Source organism: Saccoglossus kowalevskii, chromosome 9 (genome assembly GCF_978046115.1).
Source record: "Saccoglossus kowalevskii chromosome 9, keSacKowa6.1, whole genome shotgun sequence".
NCBI lineage: Eukaryota > Metazoa > Hemichordata > Enteropneusta > Harrimaniidae > Saccoglossus > Saccoglossus kowalevskii.
Genome location: NC_140649.1, coordinates 18,969,269 through 18,991,378, shown reverse-complemented (window position 1 = coordinate 18,991,378; position 22,110 = coordinate 18,969,269). Strand labels below are relative to the sequence as shown.

At 34.8% G+C, this 22,110-nt stretch overlaps 1 protein-coding gene across 1 annotated transcript in view; it reads right to left on the bottom strand.

Moving 5' to 3' along the window:
• Positions 1-22,110, bottom strand: part of LOC102807112 (uncharacterized) — a 49,973-nt gene that overhangs the window by 16,585 nt on the left and 11,278 nt on the right. Inside the window, exons 2-9 of the mRNA XM_085503274.1 lie at positions 10,763-10,872; positions 9,580-9,840; positions 6,355-6,493; positions 4,724-4,932; positions 2,730-2,890; positions 1,950-2,103; positions 1,463-1,548; positions 777-897 (exon numbers count right to left, since the gene is read on the bottom strand). Coding sequence (XP_085359400.1) covers positions 777-897; positions 1,463-1,548; positions 1,950-2,103; positions 2,730-2,890; positions 4,724-4,932; positions 6,355-6,493; positions 9,580-9,840; positions 10,763-10,841 — 1,210 coding nt within the window. The 5' untranslated portion in view covers positions 10,842-10,872. The remainder of the gene's footprint in view (positions 1-776; positions 898-1,462; positions 1,549-1,949; positions 2,104-2,729; positions 2,891-4,723; positions 4,933-6,354; positions 6,494-9,579; positions 9,841-10,762; positions 10,873-22,110) is intronic.

Here is a 22,110-nt window from a genome sequence, read left to right as displayed (position 1 = left end):
GTACATCTAAAACCTCATATATGTAACAAGCAGTCTGTCAGCTGATATAGCTTTGCTATTAGCAATGCACATTTCACAAGCAATCTTTACCATAGTATTGAAAGATGTCCTGACGTGTGCTGTGTAAATTGAATGAATTTGATGTAGGAGATATTTATAATGACACGATTAAGAATAAAAAGATTCCAGAATAAAAAAAATTTCTGTAGACAATTCTTTCATTATACTTTGTCAGTATTGTCCATAATACATACAGCTGCTGCCGAAATTCTTCGAAAATGTTGCAGATGCACAGACATCTGGCCAGACAAATTAGTACTGTAAAATACTTTATTTTCACTGGCATTAATTTTCGCTGAAAAGACTTTTTGGCTGTTTTGTATGAAATATATTTTCACTGAATATCGACGAGTTGAATGTAAAGTATAGGAAAAAAGGTATAATCGCTGGATTTTATTTTCACTGAATCATTCCTTAAGCAAAAATAGTGAAAATTAATTCCAAGCAAAAATAAAGTATTCTACAGTATTCTCCTATTCACAATTAGATAGCAAAGTTAGAGCAAAAGGTTGGTCACCTGTACATACGAATTGAGTTCTGAGAAACAATAACAATGCACACTGAGACATACTATGGCATATCTGCACATTTGACGACTTCCTTGCTTTAACACTCAAAGCATGTTGAGGGCAGAAGAAAGGCAACATTATTATTTGATAATGTACAGCAGTGATGTCACATGATTACCAAATATGGATAAAATAGATTGTAATTACCGATTACTCTATAAGTGGTTGCATTAGTCAGAGCAGTGTTTTTCAGTAACTGTTGTGTTGCCTCGACAACAGTGACATTGTATCCTAATACCACACCTCTCATATCTCGCACAGAAAGAGGCTGTGTGTAAAACAAATGCTTTGATTAAAATTTAAAGATACTGTTGGAGTATCATAATCTTCACAATATTTGTTTATTTTGTTACTGACTGTGAATTACTGTATGTTAATTTAAATTAAAAATAAAACAAATAAATGTATTCATTTTCAATACAGTTTCAAAACAGAGTCGTATTATTTATTATGACAGAATTCCCTTCACCAATTTTTTATATCGTGTGAAAATACACAAACTACTTTCTCAGTTTCTTTCTCTGAGATTGGATTACCATGGAAACAGAACAAGGATAGAGAGCATACTCACATCTTAGAATAGGCCAAAATGGGATTACCATGGAAACAGAACAAGGAAAGCATTGCCAAGTATACTCACAAATCATAGAAAATGCCCGAGCTGGGATTACCATGGAAACAGAATTATAAATAAAAGCATATACTTATCCCAAGTAAGGTTGAGATGGAATTATTATGGAAACAAAACCAGGAAGGAGAACATCTGCTCATCACAGTTAAGGCCAAATGGAATTACCATTGAAACAGAACAAAGAAAGTAAGGATATACTCACATCCCAGGTGAGAATGACATCCATTTTATTTTCGAATTCCGGGTTACGTTTTATATCATGGTCTAAATGTAGCTGCGTCAGAGGGGCTACAACAAAGAATAAGTGTCACTTAGAATTTACCGACATGTCATTAAAAAAGTGTGCTCAACCTCATGAATATGCATGAGGTCATTTGATTAAACAAAGCAAAAAACAAAATTCTGAATAATGACGGGCATATTTATAACCATTGTTGCATTGAGAAATGATACTGTTTTGTAAAGGTGGTTAACAGTTGTGGTTGAACCTATCGTTATCATTCACTCAAACTTTCCACATTAGAAGTTTAGATATCATGAACTGAACGATTCAAATTTACGTCAGCTCTAGTTTACAAAAAAGATTTCATAATCGTGACCAACAGCTTTACAAATAACTGTGCATATAAACTTAGATTACTCCATGACATCAAGTGAAATTCTTTTTAACCAAAAACCCATAAGCATACCTCCTTCTGCAGTTATGGCTGTTGTACTTGAAGACCAATCGCTCCAATATTCACTGTCAAGATCAAGAAAAGTTTCGGAAGCTTTTACTTTAATGGTATATTCTGTGAAGCTTTCTAAGTTGCATAACAGATAGGATGTTGATCTTTGAATTATCTGAAAACAGAATAAGTACACATTTATTTGAATAAAATTGTACACACACATTAGCCCACATTACAGTATTTAGGTCATGATCATGTATGAAATATAGAACATTTTGGAGGACCTGACACATTCCTGATGGAAAAAAGCAAATGCCACTTGGGCTTGGGCTTTCCATTTGATTGTGTTTATTTGCAAACATTACTGAATAACATTTCAATGTAAGTGTATTCTATTTCACATGTCTGTTTATTTAAAAATTTAGAACAAGCTCGAAACCATGCAATTTGTTCATATCTTAACCGTAAAATAATTTATGGACTCATCCCAACATTCCAATAAAGCTATAGGTAATATCACAATCAACAACCACTTTAGAAATTGTCATCATGAGGTCATTAACCCCAACTACAAAATAATGTGGACATGATACAACTACAGAAAATGTTTATTTTCATCACAGATTTCTGTTAAACAACTATATAAATGCTAGTGATATACTACATACATTTTGAAGAAATTAAATGAATTCAAAAATTAAACCACTGCATAAAAATAAATAATTTGGGACACATTTGCATTAAATAAACCTTTTGATTTCCTCCATTTTTTTTGCCTGATCATATCGCCAAACTTACATGTGCTTGTGACCATTCCAAGTCCCACTGAGACTGATAGGTTATGGCGTATTGTAGATTGTAACCACTACCAATCCAGTCACACGGAAGATTCCAGGTAATTTTCAAACAACCAGGCTCTTCTGGAATTGCATTCAGATTTCTTGGTGGAAATGGTGTGACTGAACAAGAATAAATACATATATTGATCAGAATAAGTCAGTTCAGACATGCATGTAACTCTGAAGACGGAATCAAAAATATTGTGGCATCAAACCTCTGTTTGTGTGAGAAACCAATAAAATGATATTAATTCCAGAACTAGCTCATATCATAAAAGTGAAAAATATTCCTTTATTATTCAAATAAGCTACTTATTTAGCATATATTTGAATGGAAATGTAAACAGATATTGTGGACATACTTTTAGTGTGTTAATGATTCATGAAAGGTTGCCCTCTGTGGTCAAAGTGTGTTTTCAAAACCTTAGGAAATTACAAACTTGTCACTATCACAAACTGATGAAGACAATACTGGAGAATTTAAATGAGGTAGTTATTGGTGAAGATTTAGTGGTCATGTGACCAAACTATCCCATTTTTAAAAGGAAAAGACACTATTCAACTGAACTGTTACTTTTATATTAACTACTTTTGAATACCATACCGTACTCGACCGCGTTAGCGCCCAGGGGCCTCAACTCAGAAAATCACGATTTTGTAGGGGTGGGCGCTTACCCGATCACCCCCCTCGAAAAAAGAGTGCAAATGAAAATTTTGATTCATCAAGTGACAGATTACGTCTTTGAGGGAAAATCAAATTACTAAATTAATTTGCATTGTCATTGATTTTCACAATGAAGAAACAGAAATGATCACAAAAAATATGCACATTTTATTACAATAATAATTACGTTCCACCATAATTTACGAAATTAAAAACATTTGAGTCTGTTGGAACACAGTCGAAGTCAAAATTGTCATATTATTTCCACTGACGAAGTTGTTGGATTGTACGCAAACTCTCGATGAAAATCACTTTCCGCCATGATGCAATTGCAGATTTGACCTACAGCAGCATCGTTTGACCTAATGGGTCAAAGTTGGTTATTAACTAATCAGAATGCTGTGTTGTACTGACGCAATTCTTCGGAAATTCTCTAAGACTTTCCGGTAACGCAATGCGGAAGTGAATAATCGATGTCCAAGTACGATCTGTTGGAATTGATTTCAGCGAATAAACGACATGGTTTTTCCAAAAAACGAGTAACTAGCCATTTTTGAGAGGTAAACTAAATATGGCATGAAATATTTATCGCATTTTACTTGTATTAACAGGTCATTGTCGAAGCATACGGTTACCGTGTTCTACGCATTCACAACATGTTCACAGCGATCGATGTCCACGCTGTATCATATAAAAACGATTACCAAGATTCGTTACGCAAGACCAAGTTTTAAATTAGTTGCATTTTGAAGGGGTGGGCGCTTTGCCAAATGTGACCCCAAATACAAAAGTTGTGAAAAGTGGGGGGTGGGCGCTTGCCCGGGCATGGGCGCTAACGCGGTTGAGTACGGTAATATTCTTTTGAACAATCATGTATTAACAAATGTTTTATCCAAATTTCCAAGTTTTCGTTCATTTAAAGTTTTTTAAATCATGATATAGGTATAAAAAAAGCTAAAACTTATTAATTAAATTGATAAGCACTGATTTTCACACAAAATACATACCACATATCATAACATGAAAATAGCATATAAGTATCTCTCTGATTAAACTTTATTCTGCTTCTAACAATAACAAGAATAAAAGCTAAAACCTAATTATGTAAATGAGCAACATAATTAACTTTTAGATCATGCATTTATTTGTGTACCTAATTTGATTTTAATTGATCTAATCATCAATCAAGGTTTTGGTGGAATGAACTTCCATACGGGCATATGCATACATACATACTAGGACACCCAGGTATACACATACTGACATAATTACTACAATAATCCACAAACCTTCAAGGTCAGGGTTAAACTCCAATGCTGAGGTGACTGTACCCAAGTCATTACGTGCTACCACTGACACGTTGTGTCGAGATCCTAGGTGATCATATTCAAACAGCAGATAACAGGAGTAAGTGTAATCATGGATTTCATCTGGACAGTCAGGAAACTTTTCACTATCCGGACACTCTGTCCAATTATAACTCTTATGGTCTGGTACACTATAAATGGGTAAAAATCATTAGGTGAGACACAGTAGTAAATTGTAAAAGTGGGTCATTTGTGTGTCTATTATTTTCATATTCTATGATTTCTATTGTAACTGATGGCGAATTGGCCAAGACAATGATTTCCATGGTAACTGATAGTGAATTGGCCAAGACAATGATTTCCATTGTAACTGATGGTGAATTGGCCAAGACAATGATTTCCATGGTAACTGATGGTGAATTGGCCAAGACAATGATTTCCATTGTAACTGATGGTGAATTGGCCTAGACAATGATTTCCATGGTAACTGATGGTGAATTGGCCTAGACAATGATTTCCATGGTAACTGATGGTGAATTGGCCAAGACAATGATTTCCAAGGTAACTGACGGTGAATTGGCCTAGACAATGATTTTCATGGTAACTAGTGGTGAATTGGTCAAGACAATTATTTCCATGGTAACTGACGATGAATTGGCCTAGACAATGATTTCCATGGTAACTGATGGTGAATTGGTCAAGACAATGATTTCCATGGTAACTGATGGTGAATTGGCCAAGACAATGATTTCCATGGTAACTGATAGTGAATTGGCCAAGACAATGATTTCCATTGTAACTGATGGTGAATTGGCCAAGACAATGATTTCTATGGTAACTGATGGTGAATTGGCCAAGACAATGATCTCCATTGTAACTGATGGTGAATTGGCCTAGACAATGATTTCCATGGTAACTGATGGTGAATTGGCCTAGACAATGATTTCCATGGTAACTGATGGTGAATTGGCCAAGACAATGATTTCCAAGGTAACTGACGGTGAATTGGCCTAGACAATGATTTCCATGGTAACTGATGGTGAATTGGTCAAGACAATTATTTCCATGGTAACTGATAGTGAATTGGCCTAGACAATGATTTTCATGGTAACTGATGGTGAACTGGCCAAGACAATGATTTCCATAATAACTGATGGTGAATTGGCCAAGACAATGATTTCCATTGTAACTGATGGTGAATTGGCCTAGACAATGATTTCCATGGTAACTGATGGTGAATTGGCCAAGACAATGATTTCCATGGTAACTGACGGTGAATTGGCCAAGACAATGATTTCCATTGTAACTGATGGTGAATTGGCCGAGACAATGATTTCCATGGTAACTGATGGTGAATTGGCCAAGACAATGATTTCCATGGTAACTGATGGTGAATTGGCCTAGACAATGATTTCCATGGTAACTGATGGTGAATTGGCCTAGACAATGATTTCCATGGTAACTGATGGTGAATTGGTCAAGCCAATGATTTCCATGACAGATAACCAAAGAATCCCAAACTTGGCCATACAGGATTCGATGTCATAGAGCAACATACAAGATATGACATCATTCTGCATACATGATATGATGTCATAATGAAACATACTTACTAATCGTTTCTGTAATATGCTGTATAGTAGAAAGTGTAACTGGTTGGAATGTTTGTTTTACTTCCTTCATCCCAGGAACAAAATATATCATCTATGTTGAAGGTATAACAAGTGAAATTGGCAACATGTGTTGGCGCAACTACAAAGACGAAAAAATATTAATATTTATGATGATGATAGCACAAGTGATACAGTGAGTTTCATAAAGGCACGGATGTTTTTATTATAATTTACAAAATAATTAGGAACATAAATGAAAGACCCTCACGCTTCATTTAAATCTGAAAACAATTTTCATTGGCTATATAAGTCACTTTGTAACGACAATTATCATTGGCTGATTTACTGCCATATATTAGCCAATATGCGATATGTCGTGATTGGTCAGTTATCACTAATTATAAAACCTTTCATTGGTTGGCTTTTATCAGGCTAACCAATGGAAATGCAAGCATTGACATAACAACAAGTTTGACTTTTCTCTTCTTGACTACTGTGAAATCATTTAATTTCACTATTTTTAGCATATTCACTGTTTTAATTTTACAAATTTGTCAAAGAAACAATGAATTTTATTGTTACTTTACATGTTGACATAGATTTAATTGAGCGGGTTTTACTTATCAGCGAAAATAACGAAATTAAAGGCCAGTGAATAATTAATGCATTTACAATATACTGCACAACTTTGTGTATTTACAATTTGTTGACATTTAGTTGTATTTGACTATCATTTACTACATCCCTGTACTTGACATGTTATCATATGACAGGGGGCAGTGTGTAACTCATAGTGTAATCTTACAACCTTGCCCCTTGATAATATAGATATTACTAATTAACAAATAAAAATTCAAAAATGAACAAGCAGCCTGTCGGCTGAGATAGCTCCGCTGTTAGCAATGCACATGGCAATTAAAGAACAGAAGATATCATTAGAAAATGAACAAATCTGAGAGAGGTCCACATGTAGTACCTATATGTATAATATATCAAAGCAATTGGACTTGCGGTTTTCAACAAGAAGTCGAAAATATCACTTTTTACCAAAAATGACAAAAATATTCACCAAAATTAGAGAATTAAAGATATCATTACAAAATGAACAAATCTAAGAGAGGTCCACATGTAGTACCTATATATGTAATATCAAAGCAATTGGACTTGCGGTTTTCAACAAGAAGTCGAAAATATCACTTTTTACCAAAAATGACAAAAATATTCACCAAAATTAGAGAATTAAAGATATCATTACAAAATGAACAAATCTAAGAGAGGTCCACATGTAGTATCTATATATGTAATATCAAAGCAATTGGACTTGCGGTTTTCAACAAGAAGTCGAAAATATCACTTTTTACCAAAAATGACAAAAATATTCACCAAAATTAGAGAATTAAAGATATCATTACAAAATGAACAAATCTAAGAGAGGTCCACATGTAGTACCTATATATGTAATATCAAAGCAATTGGACTTGCGGTTTTCAACAAGAAGTCGAAATTATCACTTTTTACCAAAAATGACAAAAATATTCACCAAAATTAGAGAATTAAAGATATCATTACAAAATGAACAAATCTGAGAAAGGTCTACATGTAGTACCTATACATGTAATATCAAAGCAATTGGACTTGCGGTTTTTAACAAGAAGTTGAAAATATCACTTTTTATTATAAATGACAAAAATATTCACCAAAATTAGAGAATTGAAGATATCATCATGAAATGAACAAATCTGAGAGAGGTCTACCCAAGGTACATATACACCAAGTATCAAAGCATTCAGGCTTGTAGTTTTCAAGAAGAAGTCGAAAAAGTAAAACATTGACACGGACAACGACGGACAATCACTCATATGATAAGCTCCGCTCGACAAAGTCGACAGCGGAGCTAATAAAAACTAATGATGTAGTTGCTGACTGATACATTGATATAGTTATATATTTAAACAAAATTTTACACGGAAAATACTGGCAATAATTTTATCATGAGTAAATGCTCAAGAAAATGACAAGGAAAATACTGTAAAACATGTTTAAATAGCTACATGCCATTTTAGAGAATTTGACTCCATGCATGAATTAACTGAATCTTAATTTACCAAAAGTGCCAACAATCTCATTGTGAGAATATACTTTATTTTAAATTAGTGACATCTTGAAATAGCGAAATTACAGATTAGCTAAATTAGTTAAAATAATATGCTAGCTAAAAAGTCTTGTTTTACAGTAGTCCCTTTTACAATAATATAACATGAATTGTATAAAAGTTCCTAAATGGTAGGTCAATATATCTATAAGCAAGTCTTGGAAAAAGTTATTGGCCAGTGATTCTGCAGGTAAAATGTCAATTTATTTGCCAGGGAATGTTTATACATGTACCTAATGAAAATAATTTATCAGGTTACTGATCTACAATCAGATCGAAAAGGACATATGACTAACATCTGCATCTGACTCTCAAGATCAGTACAAGCGTCCTCATTACGTGCACACATTTCTATGTCTGACAAAAGTTTTATTTTAGCCATATTTCAATTCACTACTTGAAAATTATATATGCCAGTCACATCAAAATTGAGCTTGGTGCAAATTTTGAAAATGATCAAATAAATACTGTTTGAGTTATTATAACTACAAGAAAAATTGAAGTGAATTTTCACCAATATTTTGAAAAATATTGCATGCTCTCCATGTGAAATTGAAATTGAACTTGATCTTGATCAAGAGCAAATTTTGAAAAAAATAAATTCAAAATTTGCCACATACACTTCAATGAAGCAAATTATGAACGGTCACTTCATACTCGATCCCTGGATTCAGACCATTCACAAGGCCATAACTGCTGACGTATAATTTCATACAAGCTAGGAAGAATGTTAGGCAGATGAATTTATGCAGTCACGTTAACGATTAGCTTCAGAAAAGATTGTTGCACATATTAACAACCTGGAGAACCAATCAACTTTGTAGAACAGCACAGCAGTAGAGCCGCATTGACGGAAATCGTTGATAACCACTACCGACATTTCCTCGTTCATACAAGGTCACGTGTAAATTTGCATAATTATTGGATTCTGTGCCCTAATTTGTAAAGTTATTGGATGCTGAAAATGTTTGCTTTCTGAAGCTCCATAAGTAATAGTAGTAGATGTATAATATTATAACAGTACTATATTATGAGCCTGAATGGTTCCTACAATGCAGTCAGAATTAACTTACCTCCAACATGTAGTTCAATCGTCTGCCAATCAGATGGGACGTCTCCTAACAAACCACATGAGTAATTGCCAGCATCATCAAACGTAACATTTGTGATAGAAATCTGTGATATATCAGCTGTTATAGATATGACTTGGTTTGAGTCTAGATATTCTTGGTTAAAATACCATTGAACATTTAGAGCTGACGGTGTAGAGGTTGTACAATTTATAACTATGGTCTCACTCACACTGTAAATGGTCTTCTCAGAAGATATACTCACTTTGGCATGAACAAAACAAACAAAAAATTAAAAAAAAACAAAAACATTTTTTGAGTACTTTAATACTTGGGGCTAACATACTGTAAAATACTTTATTTTCAAACATATTCATGTTTGGGACTACATGACAGGGCTGTGTGACCATCTCTCTGTCAAATGGCAATTTGTAATGCGCTATCCTGGCGTCAACTAGGCTCGGTCGAACACAAGCACCTGCGGACCTTAACCAAGGTCGCATTCGTTAGTGAATGAATCTCGGCCAGTGGAATTAGCCTTCCCATTGAGTCTGTGGCACACTCGCCCAGGGTAGGGGTCGACCCTTTTTAATGTTCAACCTAAAGGTAGGATTTGAACTTGGGTCTACCGATCACGAGTCTGATGCGACAATCTGACAAAACTTAACCTTTTCACACCAGACTATCTCGTCCCAAATTTGTCTGCACTTTTTTTTTATATTATTCAAAATTGCTGGAAATGAACTATAATTTTGAACTCAACAGAAAAAATTTTACGAAAAAAATTATAAGTTATATTTCTGTTTTAGTATTTAACCCAAACTATATTTACAAATACAAAACCATATACAGTGAAATTCATGAAGACATGAATATTTTTTTTCATAAAATAATTAGAAATGTTTTATAAATTTCTAATGATGGTTGAAAAGCACTTGACCAATCACAACAATGGATACATGACAGTAAATCTGCCAATTACTGAAGGGAACTTACAAAGCCAATGAAAGCGTATTCTTTGGATTTCAATAAGCACAAAGGTCTTGCAGGGTATTAAATGCATTCTAAATATGTTATAAATTGCAATCCAAAGCATTCATGTCTTTATGAAAATCACTGTGTAAGAAATGTCAAATTGCATTGATAATAAAGTATTCTATTCTCTGTACTGAATATTTATACTCACCAACATTTCCCTGTGTGAACTGAAGCAATAGAATGAAACTAAACACAGATAAATACAGATACGAAATAAAAGCAGACATCTTGTTCCACTAAACGTTGGAATCACCTGATCTGTAAAAGTAAACAATGAGAACACATGGTGTAAATACAGTAATAACTACTACGTGTATACAAATACAAATATTATTAAAACATAGTTGAACTCTGGTGACCTTGCCCTTTGTTATATAATATAATTCCCTTTAACATAGTTTGTTTCAATATAAATATACATTGACATAATTAATTTTGAATACAAAAAAGTTTTGGGGTTGAACTAACAGTGGGGAATCAGTCTACCGAATGTCCTTTAAAGATGTAAATATCTTACAAAAACATTTGTGCCTTATTTGTTTAATTATTTTAAGGGACATAATTTCCAGCTTTATTCAAAGTAATTCAGATATTTTAGTATAAACACAAATGCCTCATTGCAAAAAAAAAGTGCTGCATTTAGACGTGAATAGATTCATAAAACATGCAAGATAACAGAAAATCTTAGCTCGCTTTTGTCCAAGTATTTTGTACAGGTGTCTGTCAAAAATTAATGATTCACCGAGACAAATATGAACTGCCTCATTGTGTGACTACTGTATTATATGAAAAGTAAAAAAAAAAAACACCCTTTATGAATAGCTATCATGTTGCAAGCTCTGCTTTGTATGCAAATCAATTTAAATCGTTAGTTGGTGTCCAGTGGAGGGAGAAGTCAACAGTACTGTTGCCTCCTGAGAACCTACATCTTCAAACACTGCAATCTTTATTTGAAGTGAGTTTTTAAACTAGTATTATAAAAACTCTATCATTCTGTTCTAATAGCTAAAATATATTCCTGTGAGTTTTCATTTGTCGAATGAACTGTTTGTCAAATACAGAATACATATATTTTAGAACAATTTTCTTTTTAAAATGTGGATGAAATGTTTTGCTTTTAATGTATTTTTTATGTATTGTTTTTGATTTGATAACTTTGAACTAAACAGATTTTCTATTAGCTTCAGATCTTGATCAAAGTTTGGCACCCAAGTTCATAGGAGTGCTTATATTGATTTTCTGACATCTTGTTTTCTGTAAAGATTTATTGGTAGGTTTGCAAATGTGTATCAGACTGTGCAATCTCTCCATGAGTTGGTTTTGAAACCCAGTAAGGGATTCTGAGATACATTACCAAGGATATTATTACAAGATAAATCATTTGCTTCATTGAACACATACAACAATGCATATTTCCACTGAGATCAGTGACCTTTGATGTGTATCACCAGTGATCAGTCAAGTAGAAACAGTCAAAATATTTTATCAGTTTTTCTCAATTTTTGCATGATATTTTCATACAGGACATCTGTTGTTCAAACTCAGGGAAGACTTTATACTGATGAACAAGGTGACCAAGTTTGATGAAGTTTGGAATAGAATTAGTAAAGTTATCATGCACACAATAACAATTATTAACGACGACGACAACGACGACGACGACGACGACGACGACAACGCCGGACAAAATTTTTCCCTTAATATACCTTTCCCTTCCATCTTTGATGGTACGGGCAAGGTAAAAAGGATAATTATATAATGTATAATACAAAGTATTACTGCACCAGTTGGAGTTGATAAAATAATGACACAGCAAAATGGTGATATGATTACTTTTATTTCACACAAGACCATGCGATGTGTGAGTTAGGTAGTTGGTAAGTTAGTGAGTCAATAAGTGCGTGAGTGAGTTATTTATTTAAAGATTAAATACACCTTTCAATGAACAAATTCATTCAAATTCAAAATCAAATTGTGATTTACCATGACCTAAAAATGGTAAAATTTGCCAGACACAATATCCGTAAAACGAAAAATCCAAAAAAATAATAAGTGCATGCAAGCATAGTTATTGTATGCACCAAAACAAATGTTTTACATGCATATTAGAGAATTTCATTATTTCATCAAGCAAAAACTCAAATGTGTGCAACCATTCAGTTCATGATAAATCATAGTCCAATTCTTTTATCAACATACAGTATCAATCAACAATAATAATAATTACATGTTCTAGACTATAGTTGCGTTCACGCACAGCTCCTTAGCACGGGCTAAGAGGTCAAATTCCTTAGCCCGTGCTAAGAAAACGTGCGTGAACGCTTAGCACGGGCTAAGGAATGCTAAGTACAGGTTAAATCTGATCCGAATTTAAGACGCGGTCTAGACCTTAGCATGGGCTAACGAAGTATGGCAAACGCTTAGCCCAGGGCTAAGCGCCCTCTGCGGCGACCTTTGGGTGTGAAAATTGTCCCATGTTCGTATAACGACACTATTCCACCAGTCATTACTCCGCGCTCGCTTCCACACTAATCGGGTCACTGTAGTAGTAGAGCGTACAGCAGCTCCAATCGTAGACAAAATAAATTTGGTTCGCTGTCTACGACATGCATTAATAAAACTCTGTATTCTGTTACAACCGTTGTATACTGTTTATGTGCATCCAAATAAGTTGGGTTCGTCTTCTCTCGCGTTTTTGTGCAAGTCGCTTCAAATTTAGAACGAAACATGCCAGCAGCAGAAATAGAACCTCGCGCGTGTCATCCATTTTTCGTTCGTAAATAGCGGCTTACCAAAGGTCACCGACTAATGGCCCCCCTTAGCCCGTGCTAACGACTGGCCCTCCCTGTGCGTGGACGCAATTGGGTCTAGCCAAAATGCAAATATGCTGGATAAGCCTAAATCAGCTTAAATCTTAGACCGTACTTCGTGTAACGTGAACACAACTTATAATGCATCTTTAAAACTTTTTTTTGAAGAGTGTATCTACATGTACACTTCAATGTTAGTATGCTGTGAAAAAAATTGTACTTTCTTTTCAATGGAACACACTCAAAGATGGATTAATTGTTAGGATTTTTTTTTACATAGCTACATAATTTAGAAACAAGTATCCATCTATATAAGCAATGTCTCCGAAGATAGTAAATATGCAAATTATTATTCGTCTATCTAGCTGTTTACCTCATTCCACAGCTAGAAGCAAGAACAATGGGAACAAGAGAACTGGTGATGGTTGTGAACCATAACTGCCTCAGCACAAAGGCTGTTGTGTAATTAATACCAGGGAATGTAAAGGGAAATGTATTGTAGTGTTACCTCTGTGTAATTTACAATATATCTGCATTAACCTCCACTATTGAGGAGTAGAAGCATAGCTACGCAAATATTGCGAAATAGTAGTTCAATAGTTAGAATTACCAGACATTATGGGATATAAAGAAGTGGCCTATTAACCCATGAAACATACTCGCACATATCCATACATGTCTTATTGTGTGGGGCAAAGCTGTCATGTACACAATCATAATAACTGGAAATGGTTTCATAACAGAAAAAAAGTGTTATTGCTGTAAATACCGTACTCGACCGTGTTAGCGCCCAGGGTCCTCAACTCATAAAATCAGGATTTTTTTAGGGGTGAGCGCTTACCCGAGCACCCCCTTAGAAAAGAGTGCAACTGACAATTTTAATTCACCATGTGACTGATTGAGGGGGATTTTAAAATCACAAAATTAGGTGCATCGTCATTGACTCTTACAATGAAGAAACAGAAAAGGTCAAATATGCACATTTTATTACAATATTAATTACGTACCACCAGAATTTACGAGATTAAAAATATTTGAGTCTGTTGGAACACAGTCAAAGTCAAAATCTTCATCATTATCGCCACTGACGTATGTGTCGGTTAATACGCAAACTCTCGATAAAAAGCACTTTCCGCCATGATTTATTCGCATTTGACCTGCATCAATGTCCTTTGACCTAATGGGTCAAGTCTGTTATTATCCAATCAAAATGCTGTGTGGTACCGACACAATTCTTTGAAAATTCCTGAAGACTCTCGGGTAACGCCATGCGGAAGTGAATTATCGATGTCGAAGTATGATTTGTTGGAATTGATTTTGGCGAATAAACGACATGTTTTTTTTTTAAATGGTAACTAGCAATTTTTATCGGTAAACTGAATATGACATGAAATATTTAGAGCATTTTACTTTTATTAGCAGGTCATTGTCGAAGCGTAGTTTACGCACAGTTATCGTAGCTAGTCTACGCATTCACAACATATTCACATCAGTCGATATCCACGCTGTATCATGATACAAAAACGATTACCAGTATTCGTTAAGCAATGATCAAAGGCCAAGTTTTATATTATTGGCATTTTGAAGGGGTGAGCGCTTTGCCGAATGTGACCCCGAATATAAAAATTGCGCAAAAGTGGGGGTAGGCGCTTGACCGGGCATGGGCGCTAACGCGGACGAGTACGGTAATTATGAACAATAAAAACTGAAATTTAGAAAAACTATGAACAAAAAATTACTGTACAGTTTCCAGGAAATTATTAACCGAACCATAACATTTATAAAAAGCACAGTGCTGAGATTCACTTTGAGTATATCAGAAATATAATCTTACAATTGCATACGAGTCGTCAAAACGTACAGTTTGGTGACATAATTCAAATTTTGTATAGTTCAATATGCATACAACCACCCATATACTAGTACATTTTGACAATAAAACCCTCTTTCACATTGTGCAAATACAAACAAGACATTAAACCTTCCTGACAGTAACATGTAAGCTTTGTATAAACCCTACCCCAGACCATTCGTCCCGGTGTTATCGCTATCGCCACACGAGACTCCAGCTTGTCTCCTATACAATTTTCCTTCCGCCCACTTAATTTTAATATTCATATGACCTTTGCACTGACATCGATAGCCAATCGCATTCGACCGCGGACGTCACTCTAAATAAACAACTGAATAAATTAATATACCATATTTGGAAGATAGCGGGTAAATTCAACGTTGTTGGTGTGTTCCTTCGGGTTCCGAAGTCGCACGAAACGAGTTCATGTTCCGTTATCTTTCGCAAGTAAAACAGGTCGATATGTATTAAACATGGCATTTGTTTTCTTGTTTTAACCCCCTTATTACGCAAGCTTCCGTCGAAGTGGTGTTTTTTTCGACGATTTGTGGCATGTTGCAAAACGAACGAAACATTGCGGCATTCTTAGCGGTGGATAAGGGATCGACTATGTCGTCACATTTATGTCTCGTTTGAAAGAGAATAAACAACCGCTCAGAAAAATATGTTGCTAATATTTAAGTGCAGATGATCAGCAAAGCGGTGCTTTTGTCGGCGATTTTGTCAAAGGGAATATTGATAAAATGTTGCAAAACAGAATCGTGAGTTGGGTGAAAAATTGCGCCGGCGGCATTCTCAGCGATGGCGACACCCAAGAAACACCGTGTCACGGTGCATTCGTGCATCAGTACACCGAAGAAATACATACATATTGTTGCGGACGACTATTGTAGACTGTGTTCGTGTAGTCTTCGAGTTTGTGGACAGTTAAAGTCGTGTGTGAATTTATTCAAGCCAGGAAAAGCAGGAGGGATAACTTATGGAAATCGTCTTTCCAATTTGATCCAGTGCGACGTTGTGAAATGAGCGACTCTGTCGTCTCATCTATGTCTAGTTTGTAAGAGAAAGATTGATAGCGCAGAAAAATCCGCCAATAATGTAAAACAGTGGCGTGAAATTGTCAGTCATTCTAATATCAACCTGTGAACGAAAGGGTTAAGCGTGCTGCCTTGAAATCGCCTGCCCGACCACTCCGATCCGATGAACTAATCAAAACTAAAATGGCGCGTGTCACGTGACTTTGTTTACTAAAGATAGCGTGGGCGTTTGATTGACACTCAACTCATTAGTATTCCACCAATCACAGCTACATCTACTTTCTGGATGTGCGCAGTCAAATTGTATAGGAGACAAGCTGGAGTCTCGTGTGGCGTTAGCGATAACACCGGGACGAATGGTCTGGGGTATATAAACCCAAATGAAAAGTCTTGAGTCACGGCGAATACTTCTATTGAGTCACCCCTCTTTAAAAAAATCTTCAACTAGCCAAGGCCAATCACTAATGTGCGGGGTCATTATTTAAATAATATTAATTTTATTAACACTTACACATTCCCCAGAGGGATTGGCAATGGCTATAAATGTTTAAGAAAGAATAAAAGGTTAAAAAAATCAAATAAATAAAATAAAATAAAAACATACAAAAAAATAAGCTAATACATTACTGTAACAGAGAAAGAAAATACAGTGGCCCCTCGCTAAGTCGCGGGTGTTGGGATCCAAGCAAAAACCGCGACTTATCAAGGGCCGCGACTTACCGAGGGAGGTCGTGAAAGAGGGAGGTCGTGCATTGAAAAACATATAAAAAGCACATATAAACCCTCGATTTAGTTAATTGATGTATCATCACATGTGTCAGGCAGTATTCGAATAAAATCATGATTATGTTTGCTGTAAACATTGCGTTGATTATTTTGTTTGTGTCTGATATTATGTGGGCCGCTTGCTGTTGCTTGCGACTTCGACGGTAACAGCTTCCAAAATAAACCAGTTTCATCGCAATTATAAACATGTTCGTCAAAATAACCACCTTCATAGATAATTTCTCTCAGTTTTTCGGGAAAAGTTCCGACAGCGTCAATGTTCCCAGATCGAGCTTCGCCTTGGATTGAGACTGTGTGTGTCGATAGCGTGTCTTCTTTGCCATCGCAAGAACCACCCTGAACTGGCCTTAAATTCAAAGTCGTCATATCTGAGTTGTATGCTTTGCATTGGATGATGGGACCAGATAGTGGAGTTCCGGCAGACCGTTCTTAAAGAAACGTAAACAGCTTTATCGGTGTCATCATTGTCGGACACTTTCGCTTGTTTTTCTGTTCAGACCCGCCTCTTGGTCAACTTTGAAAACAAATTTACTTTTCATTTTTTACCCACCCACGAATAGTGGGCTCAACCACGTGCAACCCTTAACTTGGTTTGACACGGTCGATCGCCGTGAGTTTATGGCGTACGAACAGGCTGTATAGCTTTCGCTTTGACATGCTGCTCAATTGAGAAATAGAGATCAGAATTCTATGAATTCAACTCATTGTAGCGAGTTTTTGTAGAGGTATACCAAAATGGGACCGGCCAAGAAGTACATACGGTCACTACTCGACACCCCTGTTGACACCTTGAGTAAGGCCACTGTTGCTCATTGCGTCTCAGCAATTGACGGACAGTAGGTGTTAAGTTGTCTCTTTAACGGTTAGTTAAAAACACTATGCCACGAAACATTAGTCTTTGTACTTCAAAATTGCTGTCAAAACACAATAGAAATTTTGGGAGCCATCCAAGTACCCGCGACTTAGCCGAATCGCGACTTACCGAGGCGCGACTTAGCGAGGGGCCACTGTATTAAGACTAAATTATTATACAATAAAAAGATAGAAAAAATGCAAAACTTAACTGGGAAAGAAAATTGTCACTGGGGTTGCTGTCTTATTTCAAAACACTTTTTTAGGTACCTTGCTTAGTACAGAAAGTGTTAGACCACTGTTGTTTACCAAGACTATGAATTGTGTCTTTGGTGACAAATTTTGGTTTTCTCCATTTCAAATAAGACATTTCTATCGGGGTATAACTTTTGCATGACATCATTAGGTGATACTTATCTTCCACTTGATTTTGATCACAAAGGTTACATAATCTATTAGCAAGGGGTATTCCGTTACGTTGTGTCTGTCAGTCTCAATTTTCAAGTTATGGTCACTGAGGCGGAATTATTTAAATTTTCGCGCATCTCAATATTTTGCAGGGTAACAAGGTAGGTTTCAAAAGCAAAATTGTTTTTTTTTTTTTAAATTCTCTGTATGTTCCTAATTTATTTATATTTCATTTTGTTTTGATTGATTGTCATTTTGTAATTCACTTTTCCAAGTTGATATGAATGATGTTTGTATATTTTTATTAATTTGTCCTAATTGCCTTGCTGTTAGAACTTCATTGTTGTCAACCAGGTTAGACTGATTTATGTTATTCAAAAGGGAGTCTACCATTTACTATTAATTTCTTAATATAAATAATTTACTTTCAAACTCGAAAACATCGTAATGTTATTACTTCTACACCAGGTAACACCAATTAAAATCAACATCGATTTAGAATTACTGTGGCCAATGACATTGAAATTTGCTCTTCCATAAAGCAGCAGTTTCCCTCTTCTAATAATCAAAACTACCCTTGATACTCTGGAGAAGTATGTCCATTGTTTCACAACAACGACTGTCCCAAGAGATTTTCGTCTTCTCAATTTCTCAAGATAAACATCCCAGGGTTGTTTTGTTTACTAGAAGGAAATGTTCTTTGACAGCATTTCTTGAATTAATTTTCATTGCACAAAAAAGCAGCAAATACTGTTACTGAAGCACAAAACTGGCATGATCCCCCCCCCCCCCCCCGGCCATTCATGCAAACTGCAAATCAAGACTTTTACTGCATCCATAGTTGTTGACAGCCGATGGATGGTGATGGATGTATTGTATTGTGACGTATTTTCATTATTTCATCCAGATTCCATGATATTTTATATTTAAAACCAACCTTTATTTCACAGTCACTCTAGTTTTCACTTTTCTAAAATTATCTTACTGATCAAAAGACTTTTCACTCCCATCATGCAATCTCCCATAGTACTTCTGCAGACACAGCAGTGATCGCCAACATATCTACAAATAACCTCGCTCTCAGAAGCTGAGGAATGAATCTAAAACTCCCTAATAACATAGTTTATGTAATCATCTGATTTTTAATTAGACGTTGTATCAAAACAATATAAATTATTCCAACCCTATTCTTATTTTAATAGTAAAAGTATGTTTTAAATGGCACCAATTCAGAGTAAGTCATTTTTCATGATTTTTGACAATATACATGTATATATATAAAAAGACAGTCTCATGACCTATCACTGGCTTGTTTAACAAACATGGTTAAGATTATTATCTCTATGGTAATTACTTCTACTTGGAAACTAAATAGAAGAAAGGCCTATTCACAGGCTTCTCTTAATAACCCATGGGAGTATATACATGCATCTTACTTAATACTCACACACATACATAGACACGATATATATTCACACCTTTTAAATGCAAAAGTTGACAAAAAGTCAAGTTCAATATCATTAAAGTTTAACCCTTCGAGCGCTAAAGGCTACTTTTTGTCATCATTCACAAATTTTAAACGCGCACAATTTAGTTCATATTTCCCAAAATTTTGATCAAAATTAGTAGAAAATTAAACCCACTTGGTCCAAGATTATCAAACAAATTATAGAAAAATAGAAACAAAATGTTGAACTGAAATTTTGCTAGGAAAAATGATGACATTCAATAAGTGTGCACACTGGATGCATTTCAAACAATTCTTGTTTTTTTATACACAAAGGACTTAATTACAGCGTTTTTACACTCTGATTTACGTGCACTGCATCATGGGAAACTGTTGACCCAGTAGACTTTGTATGAAAAAAGGACAAACAATCAACCCATTGGCAATACACAGAACAGTTGACATCATGATTATTATATTTTTGTATCTTAGCAACCATTTCCATCAAAACAAGGTGTATTTTTTATACTAATATTTTTACTACATGTATAACCATGTAATCCTGCAGTATCAGAGTAGATTTCCTTCATTGCAAGCGTTTGGAAATTACTACATGTTAAATCAATTAACCCACGCAGTCAGCAACTTAATATTCTGTTTATCATAGTATCCTGCCCTGCTATTGAAAACAGCTTCCTATTACTGTGGAATACTTTATTTTCGCTGGAATTAATTTTCGCTGAAAAGTCTTTTTGGGTGTTTTGTATGAAATTTATTTTCACTGATTTCTGACGAGTTGAATGTAAATTATAGGAAAATAAGTATATTCAGCTAAAATAGCAAAAATTACTTCCAAGCGAAAATAAAGTATTTCACAGTATATAGTCTCATTCTCGTTTTCATCTTGTTTGTACACATTATGTTCAACAAGCATAGTTTATTAGACCATTACTCATTTTCGGTTTTGGGGGATATCGGTAATTTTGAATATTGTAAAGCCACTTAGTTTTTGCTACTACAAGATTTCACGATTTTATGACATTCGTAAAGACACCATTTTGCGAAAGTCACTGACACTCTTGTTATTAGATGTACATTGGAGAAATTTTCACTTCTTTAAATTTCACAATTTTATCTTATTCCCAAAATTTGCCATGATGTTTTTTAACAAATATCCTTTCACCTTTTCCACAGGAAAATTAATACCGTAAATGCTCTATTAGAAGCGCATCTCGAATCAAAGCGCATATAAAACAAAAATCACATACTGAATCATTAACACATTACTTATATTGACCATGAAAACACCTCTGTAATTAACTTATTATACAACATGCACTACTAACAGAGCAAATACGGTTAAGCACAACTACCACAACCACCACTTTTGGCCACTTTTCAATAATGAGAGCAGCATGCTAGTATAACAGCTATTAAACACTCCCTTTTTTTCTCAAGGAACTTCCAAGGTTGGAGCACTATGAAGGTACGTCTCTACAGTCAAGGGTTGCTATAGCAACACATATACATAAAAACAAATATTTCTTAATAGATTGTAATTTAAAAAATTACAAGATAGAATAATTGTCTTTATTCACAATAATCCACAGCAATTAGCAAAAATTCTATTACAGTTACAGAAAAATAACAGAATGGGAATTCGTCATAAAACAATTTTATGGCAGATAGCAAACCAGTAAGACTTTGTATAGTGCTAAATTCTGATTAAATATAATAGTTGAATAAATTTGAATTCAGTAGGAGAGAGTCAAATACCCAATAAGAATGTACATGTATCCGATAACTTAAATCACTTTCAATTTTAAAAAATGAGCAAACAAATACAAAATGCAATCAAGTAAATCTTTATTTTGATGTTAGTCTCAGCGAATCAAAACCAATATGACAACCAAAAACATATAAGATGACTTTAAAAAGTGTATACAGCCTTGATTATTTAATCAAATCACATTCAAACATTAACTCACTTTAACCACGAAATTGTATGTGATATGATACACAGCTGACCTTATCATGCAGAGAATGATGTCACCATGGAAACGAAAAAATTGAAACATTTATCAATACAGAAGACAGAGTATGCTCTATACATTTATGCAGTTCACAATACCATAGACTATATACTGTGTATTCAAAGAAACAATAAAAAAAGATACCCTCCATACTATCCCCTGTGGCAATGGTTAGCGCACGTTTGGTTACACACACTACCCGCCTTTTCACAACTGTTATACTTGAAATAATGTGCCAAAGCACCTACCAGGCAGTCTTTAAAAATGCCGA